This window comes from Meriones unguiculatus, chromosome 16, assembly GCF_030254825.1.
Source record: "Meriones unguiculatus strain TT.TT164.6M chromosome 16, Bangor_MerUng_6.1, whole genome shotgun sequence".
Taxonomy (NCBI): Eukaryota; Metazoa; Chordata; class Mammalia; order Rodentia; family Muridae; genus Meriones; species Meriones unguiculatus.
In genome coordinates this window covers 11,722,364-11,735,910 of record NC_083363.1, presented here as the reverse complement: position 1 = coordinate 11,735,910, position 13,547 = coordinate 11,722,364, and the positions used below count along the sequence as shown (strand labels likewise).

Here is a 13,547-nt window from a genome sequence, read left to right as displayed (position 1 = left end):
GTTCAGTATCCATTCATGTATAGGTTTTTTGATATTTCTGTTGTTGTTGAGGTCTAGTTTTAGGCCATGGTGGCCTGATAGGATACAAGGGATTATTTTAATCTTCTTGTATGTGTTGAGGCTTGCTTTGTGCCTGACTATATGGTCAATTTTGGAGAAGGTTATGTGAGGTGCTGAGAAGAAGGTATATTCTTTTGGGTGAAAAGTTCTGTAGACATTTGTTAGGTCCATTTGATTTAGGACCTCTGTAAGCTTCATTATTTCACTGCTTATCTTCTGTCTCAATGATCTGTCCCTTGGTGAAAGTGGAGTCTTGAAGTCTCCCATTATTAAGGTGTTGGGATCAATGTGTGGCTTAAGCTTTAATAATGTTTCTTCTATAAATGCAGGTGCCCTTGTATTTGGGGCATAGATGTTCAGGATAATGATGTCCTCATGCTAGATTTTTTCTTTGATGAGGATGAAGTGTCCTTCCCCATCTCTTTTGATTAACTTGGTTGAAAGTCCATTTTATTAAATATTAGCATGGCTACTCTTGCTTGCTTCTTGGGTCTGTTTGCTTAGAAAACCTTTTTCTAGCCATTTGCTCCGAGGTTATGTCTCCTGTAGGGCTGGGTTGCTACATAGATATGGTTTAAATTTAGTTTTGTCGTGGAATATCTTGTTTTCTCCATCTATGTTGATTGAAAGTTTTGCTGGATATAGTATTCTGGGTTGGCATTTGTGGTCTCTTAGTGTCTGCATGACATTTGCCCAGGCTTTTCTAACTTTCAGGTCTCTGTTGAGAATTCAGGTGTGATTCTGGTAGGTCTGCCTTTATATGTTACTCAGATTTTTTTCCCTTGCCTGTTTTAATACATTTTCTTCATTCTGTAGAGTTAGTGTTTTGACTGTTATGTGACATGAGGAGTTTCTTTTCTGGTATAGTCTATTTGATGTTCTGTAGACCTCTTGTATGTTTGAGAGCACCTCTTTCTTTAAATTGTAGAAATTTTCTTCTATGATTTTCTTGAAAATATTTTCTGGATCTTGGAGCCTGGAATCTTCTTTTTGTCCATTCCTATTATTCTTAGGTTTCATCTTTTCATGGTGTCCTTGATTTCTTGGATGTTTTGTGTCAGAAACGTTTTAATTTTTATGTTTTCTTTAGGACATATATCGATTTCTTCAACTGTATCTTCAACACCTGAGATTCTCTCTTCCATCTCTTGTATTTTGTTGGTGATGCTTACCTTTGGGATTCCTGATATCTATCTCTCTCTCTCTCTCTCTCTCTCTCTCTCTCTCTCTCTCTCTCTCTCTCTGTCTCCCTCTCTCTAAGTTTCCCATCTCCAGGATTTTTTTGTTTGTGTTTTCTTTATTGATTCTAATTGCATTTTATGTTTTGAACAATTTTATTCATTTCCTTCATCTGTTTGACGGTGGCCTCTATTTATTTGCTTGTATTTGCCTGTATTTCTTTGAGAGGTTTTTCAACTTCCTTCTTATGTGTCTCTAATAACTGAATAAGCATAGATTTAAGATCATTTTCCTGTCTTTCAGCTGCATTAAAATATCCATTGTTTGGGGGGTTTTCTGGTGGAGTCATGATGTCCTTGTTCTTGTTGATTGTATTCTTCTGCCAGCCTTTAGCCATCTGGTTGTCTATAGTCTTGACTGTTTGTTCCTGGAGCCTGCACAGAAGACTAGATCCACCCATCTTTGGAGTCTGGAGTACTCTTCAGGAAGAGAAGAGATATCCAGGGGTTCAGGAATGGGTACTGGTGATTTGGATGCTAGTGTCTTGAAGGGTGGGGTGCAAATTCGGGTGCAGGCAGATTCATTGAAAGTCAGGGAGCATGTCTGCACACAAGCCCCAAAGGGCAAGGAGCAGGCACAGATGTGGGGCACGGGCTTGGCACAGAAGCAGGTGCAGAAATCAGCTCCGGGTACAGGTGGCAGCTGTGGGGTGCCGCAGAGGGGAGCTTGGCTGTGGCTTACAGGCCCGCCTGACACTGTGCTGCTGGTACTCAGATTCATCCGGGCTTAGTTATCTTGGATCCAGGATCCATGTGATTCTATTGTTCACCTGGTCTCCAAAGGGTGACCAGCAGAAATGTGGCTTGGAGACTGGGATGCTGTTCCAGGAATCCTGAGGGAATCCTTAAGGGAGAGGGAAGGATCTGATGTCTGGCTGCTAAAGCAGAGGGTCCCTGGATCGGGGAGGTCCGCAGTTACATACTTACTGAAGTATCCGAAAGGGCAGGGAGCCCACAGTTAGCTACTCTCAGACCCAGGAGAGGGCCACGGGGTGGGGTGGGGGTGCTGGATCTGATTGACCCCAACTCCCAGGATGTCCCCTCTGGTCCAGGAAGCGCCAAAGTCAATGCTCTGGATCTAGCAGCCTGTCCAATCACTGTTCCCAGAATCTTTGATCCTCTCCCCTCAGATACAGTGCAAACTGGTCACTGCCATCTTGGATTCCCCTTGGATACCCATCTAAGCTTAAGGATTACTGCTAAGATTTGGACGTATTAGATCTTTGGGCTTAGGTTCATTGCCAGCTGATGGTTGAACACCACTTTTGGATTGTTGTCACATTAAGAACTCCCCATGGCTACTTTAGCTCAAGAAGGGATCTTGTCAATAATGTCTATTGGTTCCAGGAAGAAATGACCTTCAACTTCTTGCCATATGGACCACTCCTGGAGCAGTTGATGTCATTCTGTCCAGCAAAGGATGTAGTCAAGAGTTGCCTGGAGTTATGCCTCCAGTTATGTCACTCAGTCTCTGAGGTGACTGCCATGTCCTTCTGGTTAGGAATTAATGGTGCATGACCCTCATGTAGGAGGAGAGGAATGTCCAAAATGAGGAATGCCAGGAGGAAATGTTTGACAACCATGTTAAGACCCTGCCCTACCCTCTCTCTCTCTGTGTGTGTGGATCTCTTTAATCCCTTTTAAATTCTACATGGTTACCCAACAAGCAATGGGACTGAAGCAAGGAGTCTTCATTTCCCTTTATTAGATTAAATACAACAAAATGTATAATCAAAGATCAAATTCAACCTTAGAACTTTGTTTAAGAATGCTCTTCTTGAGCATGTCTGATTGCATGCGGGTTGATGCCCCAGGGCCCGCCTCTGAGAAAAAGGTATCGGACCGGTCTGATGCTCTTTGGGTGGATGACACCTAAATGAACATCTGTACAAAGTCCCAATTTATTTCTAATGTCAGAGATCAGACCTCTACTCTTGCCTGATGCGTCTAAAACAAAAAGGGGGAACTGTAGAGAGCTGCGGAATGCTATGCCTTAAAGATGGAGCTGGTTTCCGCCTTCCACCTTCCCGATGGTGAGTGCTCTCTGTCATGAACAATTCCACATTTGGCTAAGGCTGAGGATCTGGCTTGCCTCCATGTATGTGGACCTATCTGCATTGCCCCTGTGGCACGCCTGGGTTGGCTACCCAGAGGCTATTTAAGCTGTGGGCTGGCTTTCCCCGGGGTCCGAGGATTGTTCAATGTTCCTGAATAAACTGCATTAAAAAAAAAAAAAAGAATGCTCTTCTTGCTTAAGTAGTGTGTTATTATCATTTGAAAGTCACGGCTTTTCAAGTTCACTGAGTTAATACTAGGTTGCTTATGGAATATATTGTTTCAATAATATTTTACTTTAGAAATATCTACTTAGTGTATGTTTCTTTTTCTAATATAACAACATAAAAATCATAAATGTATTTGATAATATCCTAGATAAAGGAGTGATAAGATAAAACTCACTGTTCCAATAAGTGAAATGAGCCTGGTAGAACAAGCATAGAAGCATTTATAATATAATTCAATGTAGAGGGTCTGTTTTCATTGCAGTTGATATTATCAGAAACTTTTCTCTCAGATTTCCATTATTAAACTTTAGCCAAAAAAAAAAAAAACAAATACAACACTTTACTTTCTAATGGTTACAGTGGAACGCCTCGGCAGGAATTCCACTGGCCTTTCCTATGATGTACCACACAGAAGTACTGAGCTTGGAGTCATGTCCCAATTATCCAAAGAAGGAGGATGTATTTATTCATCCATCCTTAGTGGAGAGGCAGCTCTCAACCAGACTCTTAGATATCCAGTGAAGGATCCAACACTACACAAAACACAGAAGAAAGCGAGAAATGGATGGGAGTAAATTAAATAAGTGATTTAAAACTAAATAAATACCTACTTTATACTTTTTATCAAAATGACATCAATGGTTCTTATTCATAATCAAGAGCAGTTATGGAATATGAGGTGATCACAGAGACAAATAATATTTGTTAAAGTATCTCTTAGATCCTTTTAGACTTACAGAGCAGTTAGTTGTTGCACAAGAACTGGGCAATTGAACAAAAGTATTCATCAGTGCCCTAGACTATATTTATCATTCATGATCTGATGTACAGTGCATCAGGAAAAGCATGACATAGTTTCTCCTACAATCTATATTATAATACCTATGAATCTGGAGAGATACTGAACGTTGCTATGAAAAGGACAAATACAGAAAAACAAGTGACAAGTATGAGAAATGGCGGTAGGATGTTTCTGTATATCGAAATGAGTAACACATTAATATCACAGTTGCTGTTGGTTTAACAATGAGGTTAGATGGTGTAGAGACTTGTGAGTTTTGAACTTCATAGGCACTGCATGAGCACAGGAAGTTCACATTAGTATAGTCTAGTTATGGTAAGCAGCATTATATCATAACCACAGAACTGAGACTTCAAAAAAAAACAACAGACACCATAGTGGGGGCATCAATTCTGAATTTAAATAAGATAAGTGATTTGGAAAGAAATGCGAATTTTGTAGTGTATTCCAGTCACTTACTGAGTCACAGCTCAGAGCTGTGCAGTATAATGACTGTAAGGGCTAGAAACCATTCAGAGGCTAAATCCTTAAGCCTGCTACACGAAGAACACAAGAGCTGCATTTTATTTCAGCAAGTCAGGCTAGTAAATTGGTTCCATCTACTTATTGACTTCAGTCCAAGGGACACACGGGATAACATATAATAGGATAATATTGTGTTCATTTTAATAAAAAAAATAGTGTAGGTGGTATGATATTCTAAGGGGACTTCCACAATTCTTAACATGATTTGCTAACTCTGGACATTAAATATAACATTGCCCCAAAAGTACCAGATAATAGTATTACTCACATAAACATATGTGCAATATGATATACATTATATTACTAAATTACAAGCTATTATTAAAGTGTTATAAAATAAACTACATGGCTGTGAGGTCACAATTCCTATTGTCACAGATTCCAGGCAGCAAAGAGTGCCATCCTGATGAAGGGAATGTGAGAAACAATTCCCGAAGCTTCTTTAAGATTGAACCTGCTCTTACCACGTGATCCAGGAACCGTGTCTCCAAAAGAGCTAAATACGAATGATGCACAAAAGCCTGAACACGAATACTCACAGTAGCTTTATTCATAGTGACCAGAGCTTGTACACAGCTTTATTTCTGAACAGAAACTGTAGACTATCAGAGTGACAGGAAAGGGGGAGGTCAGGCATGAAGACATGGAAAAGTAGGGACATAATGCTAAGCCAAAGCTGCCAGTCTGAAAAGCAGCACATTGTGTGAGTCCAGCAAAATAACCGTCTGGGCAGACATGACAGTAGACACACTGGGAAGACGGAGTGACTGTCAGAGGCCACTTGGGAGGAAGACTTAGATCACAAAAGCAAATCACTTGACACTTGTAAGAAAATGTTTGCCCAGCACCATAGACTGCGCAGCACCAGAATTGAGGTGGGCGTGGCTTATTCATGCCTGCCCTTAGTTGTGGTGACAAGGCTCCTGTAAGTAAAGTAAAGTATGCATTTTGTTAGCAGCGGGAGGTATAGGGAAATTCTCTACCTCCCCCTCCATTTCTGTATGAACGTGGAGCAAGCTTCGAAAACTAGTCTAAAGCAACCATGCGGAAGCTGCACGTGGCCATCCATGCACTGGATTATCCCAGTGCTGGAGGGAGAGAGAGCAGAACCACCGGAGCTCCCTGACTAGTCAGTCTGCTCAAACTGGCCTGTCCATGTTCACTGAAGAATTCGTTTTCAAAAATAAAGTGGAAGGTGACGGAAGAAGACATCTGACATCAAGATCAACTTCTAGACTACACACACAAGTGCACAAACATGCACACGCTCCTGCACATGCATGCATCACACACACATATGAACATTCACGCACACATGTATTTATATTATGCTCATGCGCACATGCATGCACCCGTGTAGACATGAACACTCATACACACATACATGCATACTATGCAAGAAATGCAAAAAACAGCACACTATGTCAAGAGACATTGATTACAAAGGATCAATAAATCTTAAATTGGCGCACAGATACAAATCACACTTGATCAAAACCCTCTAAGTGTCAGAAACAGAACTGTCATTTTTTACATACAGCTTTGAAGACTTTTGAAATAGAATTCTATTAATATAACCAATGCGATGGGCCTGCTATGAAATAGTTTGTGTGGAATGCTTAGGAGCTGCAAACTGGAAGACTGTGGTCTAAAATGTATAGAAGTGTCAGTAGATTTTTTGATAGCTCTCTGTGTGCTTCCAATTTCATTCTTGTGTTACCAATTCTACTTCTTAAAAATAAATGTTGCCATAAATAAAAAAAAATAATCATTAGAAATATTTACAGCTAGAGAGATGGCCCATTGGTGAGAGCACTGGCAGCTCTTCCATAGGACCCAGGTTCAATTCCCAGCATCCACATGGCAGCTCACAACTGTCTGTAACTCTAGTTCCAGGGGATCTGACACCCTTACACCCTCATACATACAGGAAAAGCAGCAATGCACATAAATTAAGAATAAATACATCATTAAAAAATAAACATTGCACTGAAATAGGAAGGAAGGGAGGAAGGAAAGAAGGAAGGAAGGAAGGAAGGAAGGAAGGAAGGAAGGAAGGAAGGAAGGAAGGAAGAAGGGAGACAGTAAACGCCCTTTTCCCCCTGCAGACCTCCTCCTGTAAGCGAGCTTGCCACCAGAGGGACTGTTGTTGGAGTCATTTCTGCTGCCGCCATAAATCAGAGCATCGTGTACTCCATCGTGGCAGGAAATGAGGAAGGTAGGTAGCGAATTTCGCCTACGTTTTCTCCAAAACCCAATAAATGTAGACTCTGATGAACTTTTGGTTGAACTATTATTTCCTCTCTCTGAATGTAATTTTTATCGTCCTCGATGTAATTGACGACTTGGTTAATAGCCTAGTTGTGTTAGCTAGAGTTGCTGTGCTCCCTGACTAATGTCTGATATTCAGTTATAGAGGCATGTACCTTCCCTTTTAGGGGGACTTTTTTGTGTGGTGTCTCTCCAAAATGAAAAAACTGTTCTTTCGGCTGCAAGAGACAATATTTTCTAGACTCTTTTCTCCCCTCTGTGTGTACCACAAGCCTAACCTCATGTCAGAGAAATCCTGAAGAAACCTTTAGGATTGTATGTAAGTGTAAATGCTAAAGGAGCAGGGTCACATAGCACAATGTTCCAAACAGGCAAATCAATTAACAGGAACCTTGAGGTTTGTCTTCCAGTCGTTTTCAGAACAGCAGGCATCCTCTGGATCCTAGGAACAACTCTCTGTTTCCATATTTCACCTGTTGTCTGTTGTTCTCCCTTCTGGGGTCCTAAGCAGACTGGGGTAGTATGGGTGGCCAAGGACATTTAATAAATATTTAATACGTTGGTTTATTTTGCGTGCTTACTTACAAAGTGAGCGTGGCTGCTGCTTGGCAGTCTGCAAGGATAGTCCTGGGACTCTTCAGAGTGTTTAGGTGACCACCTATCAGCAGAGCAGTGGTTCTAACACTGTAATGACAGGAGGACCACCACCTGAGCACAGAACCCAGCACACTCCCAACATACAAAGAAAACTATAGTTTACACATACCACCCGGGGAACACAAGTCGATAATCCAACAGTGGGTATATATTCCCAAATGCTGGAAGCCTGTCACCTTTTAATCTTGACAATTCTTTTGAGCTTTTTCTAGTGCCATCGAAACCATAACAGCTCTTAAAGATAATATCTCTCCTTACAACGTAAAGAGACTAATGAGTTGTATGTCAAATTCCAGATAAGTTTGGAATCAACAATGTCACAGGCGTCATCTACGTGAATGGTCCTTTGGATTATGAGACAAGGACCAGCTACGTGCTTCGGGTGCAAGCAGATTCGCTGGAAGTGGTCCTCGCCAATCTCCGGGTCCCCTCAAAAAGTAAGTTACATCGCGTAAGACCATGACAATGTTTTGTGCTGTTTTTTTGCCAGTTTGAGAATGTGATACACGTGTGTGAAATAAAGCTATCCCTTGAGACTGTGGGAACCTCTTCCTTTCTTCTTAGCAGATAGCATAGCAATGCTAGGAATGAAGCAATGGCACAGAATCTATAGATGGTGTTTAAAATACTGTCCCTGATCACTTCACTCTCATAAGTGGATCCATAAGCTTTGACGCCCTGGCTGTATGGCCAACAAAACTGCAAAGGATGCGTCACTGCTAGACACTGCCTACATGAGAGCAGAGGAGAAAGCCCCTTAAAATGAGGGACTAGCGAACTGGCGAAATGACTGTGATTGGAGTCGCTTTCCACCGAGGGCTTGGGTTACCCGAGTTTGATCCCAGGATCTTTATGGTAGAAGAAAAGAATCAGCTCATGAGAATTTCCTCTGACTGCTACATACATATAGAGGCATGTATATTCCTAACACACACATACTCACACACACACTCACAGACAGACAAAGCAGACTATGTAAAAGCATATTTTCTAAATTCGTGATTAACAATAATTATAATTTCCATGCATTTTTGGCATTATTTTGTTTTGTTTTGTTTTGTTTTGTTTTGAGACAGTGTTTTCTGTGCATCTCTGGCTGTCCTGGACTCACTTTGTAGACCAGGCTGGCCTCAAACTCACAGAGATCTGCCTGCCTCTGCCTCTCTGAGTGCTGGGGTTACAGCCATGGACCACCTCACCCAGCTAATTTCCACGCATTTTTTTTTTGTGATGACAAAATGACTATCCCACTTTTAAAATTTAGTTTCAGGGATTCTCTGAAGGGCCTGATGATCAGTACATAAAGAATACGATTCAGCTGAAACAGCGATGCTGAAATATTCCTTTGACCTGTAAGAGCAGCAGTACTCCCATGGTAAAACAAGAAGTCAGTTTGTAGAAAGGACTGAGAGAGATGCTGGGAGAGGTTACCAGAATCACAGTAAATCCATGCATGTAATACTATTTTTACACTAAGGCCATGTAGCCTTTAATAGCCAGTATGTCCTGTTGTAACCTAGATGATTATGATAAAAACACATTTCCTCAAGCTTCAAACCATAAAAGCACCTGCCGAAAGAAAAGTGCACTAAAGCATCTGAAAGAGTGGTTCTCAACCTGTGGGTCAAAACGCCTTTGGGGGTGGGAGGTCCTTTCAAGAGGGTGACATGTCAGATAGCCTGTGTATCATATGTTTACATTCTGATTCATAACAGTGGCAAAATCACAGGTCTGAAGTAGCAATGGAAATAATTTTTATGGGTTGGGGGGACATCACAACATGAGGAGCTATATTAAAGGGTTGTAGCATTAGGGAGGTTGACTGAAATGGTCATCTTTTACCTTTGGATCATATTTTAATGTCCTATTAGAGCATGACATTTATCAACATCACTAGGAGGGGAAAAGGAGAAGAGATGGAGGAAATGTGAACCTCAGAAAGGTACTGAGCAAGGGCCCGGGGCAGGAAGAGTGGCAGATGGTAATATGCAAGTGCACTGGATCAGTGACTCTAGAGATACTGATTGTCACTAGAGAAGACTTTTACTTACCATAAATCACTTTAAAAACAGGTGTGCGTGTCTGTACAGTTGCTTGTAACGATACATCCAAGTCATTCGAAAGCTCATGACGCAGGATGCATCTAAAATTAAAGGAAATAAGCCGTCCTCCAAAGTACTACTTCACTGGCAAATCTAAATCATTTCAAAATAGTAGACCACTTCCCCAACGTTGTCGACAGTTTTGGATTTCTACAATCGTATGTGTACTTGGCGTTTCCCAGCATGTCTGCATGCGGCATCATGTTCATGGAGGCCCAAGAAGGTGTCAGATCCTCTGGGACGGGAGCTGTGGTTGGCTGCGGGCCGAAATGTGGGATCTAGAAACTGGAAGTGGCAAGTGCCCTTAACCACTGAGGTGTCTCTCCAGCCCCTTTGTTCATGTTTTAAAATCCTCGAACAGGCCAGGGAAGGGCAATGGCTGTCAAGCCCAAGACCCCTGATTGAGGAATTCCTGCAATTCGCCCCGTCGCTATGACAAACCCTCACAGCTGCACACACAATGAACTCAGTGAGTGCAGTAAAAGAAAATTAGTGAGCACTCACATTTCTAGAGAAAGGGAGAAGATAAAAATATAAAATAAGAAATATAAAATAAGAAGATAAAAGATAAGTTTAGACTGTAACTTAATTGGGCTGAGCAAATAGATAAAGTGTTATTAAAATGGTATTGTTTAACTTGTTGCCTAAAAAAATAGATAAAATGTTATAAAAGGGTGGTAGTGTATAATGTATTGGCTAAAACAAGTAGATAAAATGTTCTGAAAGAAAGGTATTATGTGACTTGTATACACAACAAACGGGAAAAGTTAAGTGAAAGTGAAAATGGTAACTCACTTTTCATCAAAACAAATGGCTTTAAAAGAAAAAAAAAATTACTGTGTGCTCAGGGTACAGGACCTTGCATTTCCAAAGGACTATCTATGGTTTTCAGAATAGAAAGGATTATAAGTTTTCTACATAAATATAAATATATAATATAAATATAAATAAATATATAAATATAATTCCCATCATTATAGTGTAATTGAAAATGGAATGTAACGGAACTTTATCTAATGCCCAGGTGTATGCTTGCGTATGTCCTCGTGGGTATGTAGGGATGAGACCTGCTGATATACTCATGAATTCCCTCTCAGAAGTGCATGAGGCTTAAAAGGCACGTGTTCATTTCTTCACTGCCTGCTTATTTGAATATTTCTATTAACAGTTCATGACTAACCTTTGCCTTCTGTTCAAAATGAAGACACATACATTTTCAACATCATTCCATTTATTAATAACTGTTAATGGCCTGTAATCAATTCCTAGTCCATTAGCTATGCAAATTAGTAGCCCATTATGTAAATCGAGGTTAATTAATTAATTGTCTAAAGGTTTTAGTTTGCTACAAAATTAGCTACCCTATGGATTTTAACTCTATCGCACATCATATTAATAAAAGCAAGAATCTAATTCACTGGCGCTGTACTTTATTGTGACTTCTTCACCAAGTGATTGTTCATAAAATAACTTTCAAAGTGAATTTTGTAACTGTTCTATGAATAGATTTAACAGGTGAATAAAAATTTAAATAGGCAATTACAGAGTTGACTTCGCAGATTAAGCTTTAGAGTTTAAGGCAGTATAGGCTATGGTTTTTCAGTGCTAGGATTAAGGTCAGTTGTATTTCAGTACCTAACTCTTAGGAGACCGTCATAGTGAAAGAACACTAACAGCCTCTTCTACAATCCCAGCTACCTCCCGACACATCACTCTAAAGCTCACCGGACATGTACCCGTCCATTTTTAAATATCGCCACTTTATCTCTTCATGATAATACCAACACAAAACAGCTCTGACCTCAAAGGGGATAAGTGATATTTTACTCTTGACACAAAAAATGAATGACCAGGGCCCCAAAACATAAACTCAAGTTGTTCAGAAAGATGCATTCCATTGTGGCAGCGATTACATATTTCCTTTGTTATAGGACAAAGAAACTTATAGATTGAGGCCTTTACCGAATACATCAATGGGTACTTCCCACAGGCAGCTTACAGCAAAGTGGGAAAATATGCACTAGGGGTCTCAGATGCTACCACCTGACATCAAAATTTGCTCTTGTTAGCTAGCAATCCACTAGCACACTTTGGGGGTTCACAGGATCCAAACGGCGAGGTTAGGTCAGACACGGGAGTGTGCAGGAATGGCTTTGAAAGGAACTGAAAGTGTCCCAGGCTCATCTGGCTCTGGATAGGCAGCCTTCTGCTCTCCACGGTCACAGAGTCCTAGTCAGGCATCGAGGCTCGTAGAATGTCACCAGGGTACAGCTGATGTCGCGAACTTCAGTTCATAGTAAAAGCTCTTAGATTTTAACTACTACTACTCTGCTACCTTTCCCCAAATCAACAAAATGTCATGTTCTGCCCTATCTCTTCTGACTGACTAGTTTTGGTTTGAAGTATATTTTTCTAGATATTAAAATATCTGTGCTTGCTTGCTTTTTTGTTTTTTTTTTTTTGTTGTTCATTTGTTTGAATATCTTATTCCATTCTTTTTTTTAACTTTTATTAATTACACTTTATTCACCTTATTCCATTCTTTTACCATGATGTCTGTCCTTGATGGTAAGGCATGTTTCTTGGATGTAGCAGAAAGATAAATCCTGTTTTCTAATACATTTTGTTCAATATCCTGAGTTTTACATTTCCAGTTTCATTTCAATTTGGGTTCTCTTTAATGAGTCTTTTTTTTTTTTTGTTAAAATCCACTTATCTGCTTCAAAATGTTTAGTATTTATTCAATTGTTTGTATTTCTGTGGTCTTTGTTTAGACATTCATATCATTTTAAGGTCCTTGAATATGTTCATAACTGTTATTTTGAATCTGTTGTTTTGTTCTTCAGCTAATTGCTTTCAGCTAGAGGACAGAATAACCAGGGCCATTGCAGTAGGGTTCTAACTTCTAGGAGAGGCATATTGTTGCTTGTTCATGTTTTTGTTTTTGTGCTAGCATCAATACATCCACAATTATGACCTTCGTGTAGATCTGGTCTCCTCCAGATATCTGGCCTCTTTGTTGAGTGATATTCTAGTGTTTTGTTGCAGTTTCCCTCTGAATCCTGTCCAAGTGTGGTGGCCGTGGGGTCCCTGGGTCCAGCCAAGTGTTATGGCTCTCTGGTTCCTGATTGAGATTAGATATGGTCCCCAGCCATGGGTGTCATGTGTGGTGCTCCTGGTAGGCTTTCTGCAGGATGACAGGGAGTCTCAAAGGAATGAAGAGGGGAAAGCAGGAAAGGTTTAAAGGGATCATAAGGAAGATTAGGGGGATTTTATGACTGCACCAAGAAGCCAAGTCCATAGAGGATAAAGATGGTTCCTTCAGGCAGGCGAAAGCCCAACTAAGGGTAAATCTTCAGGAACCAGAGTGTAGGACAGGAAGGGGGACAGAGGTTGCATACTTGAGTTCTGGTCTAGTCATGGTTCTGTGGGTTGGTGGACTCACAAAGAAATAGAGATGTGGCCTAGAAGGAAAAAAAACGAAGAGAGCTCCAGGAAGAAATTGGGAGACCCTGGGTCAGCAACAAGAGACTAAGACCAAGATTGTTTTAATGACACCCAAGGCCTTGTTTCCAAAAGACAGAAACTAAATAAAAATAATGAGTTA

The 13,547-nt window shown here is 40.5% G+C and overlaps 1 protein-coding gene across 4 annotated transcripts in view; it reads left to right on the top strand.

Annotated features, from left to right (window-relative positions):
* Pcdh15 (protocadherin related 15) overlaps positions 1-13,547 on the top strand; it is a 1,462,904-nt gene that overhangs the window by 1,311,869 nt on the left and 137,488 nt on the right. For all 4 annotated transcript variants that reach the window (XM_060369368.1, XM_060369370.1, XM_060369367.1 and 1 more), the window contains exons 26-27: positions 7,019-7,128; positions 8,135-8,275. In XM_060369368.1, coding sequence (XP_060225351.1) covers positions 7,019-7,128; positions 8,135-8,275 — 251 coding nt within the window. The remainder of the gene's footprint in view (positions 1-7,018; positions 7,129-8,134; positions 8,276-13,547) is intronic.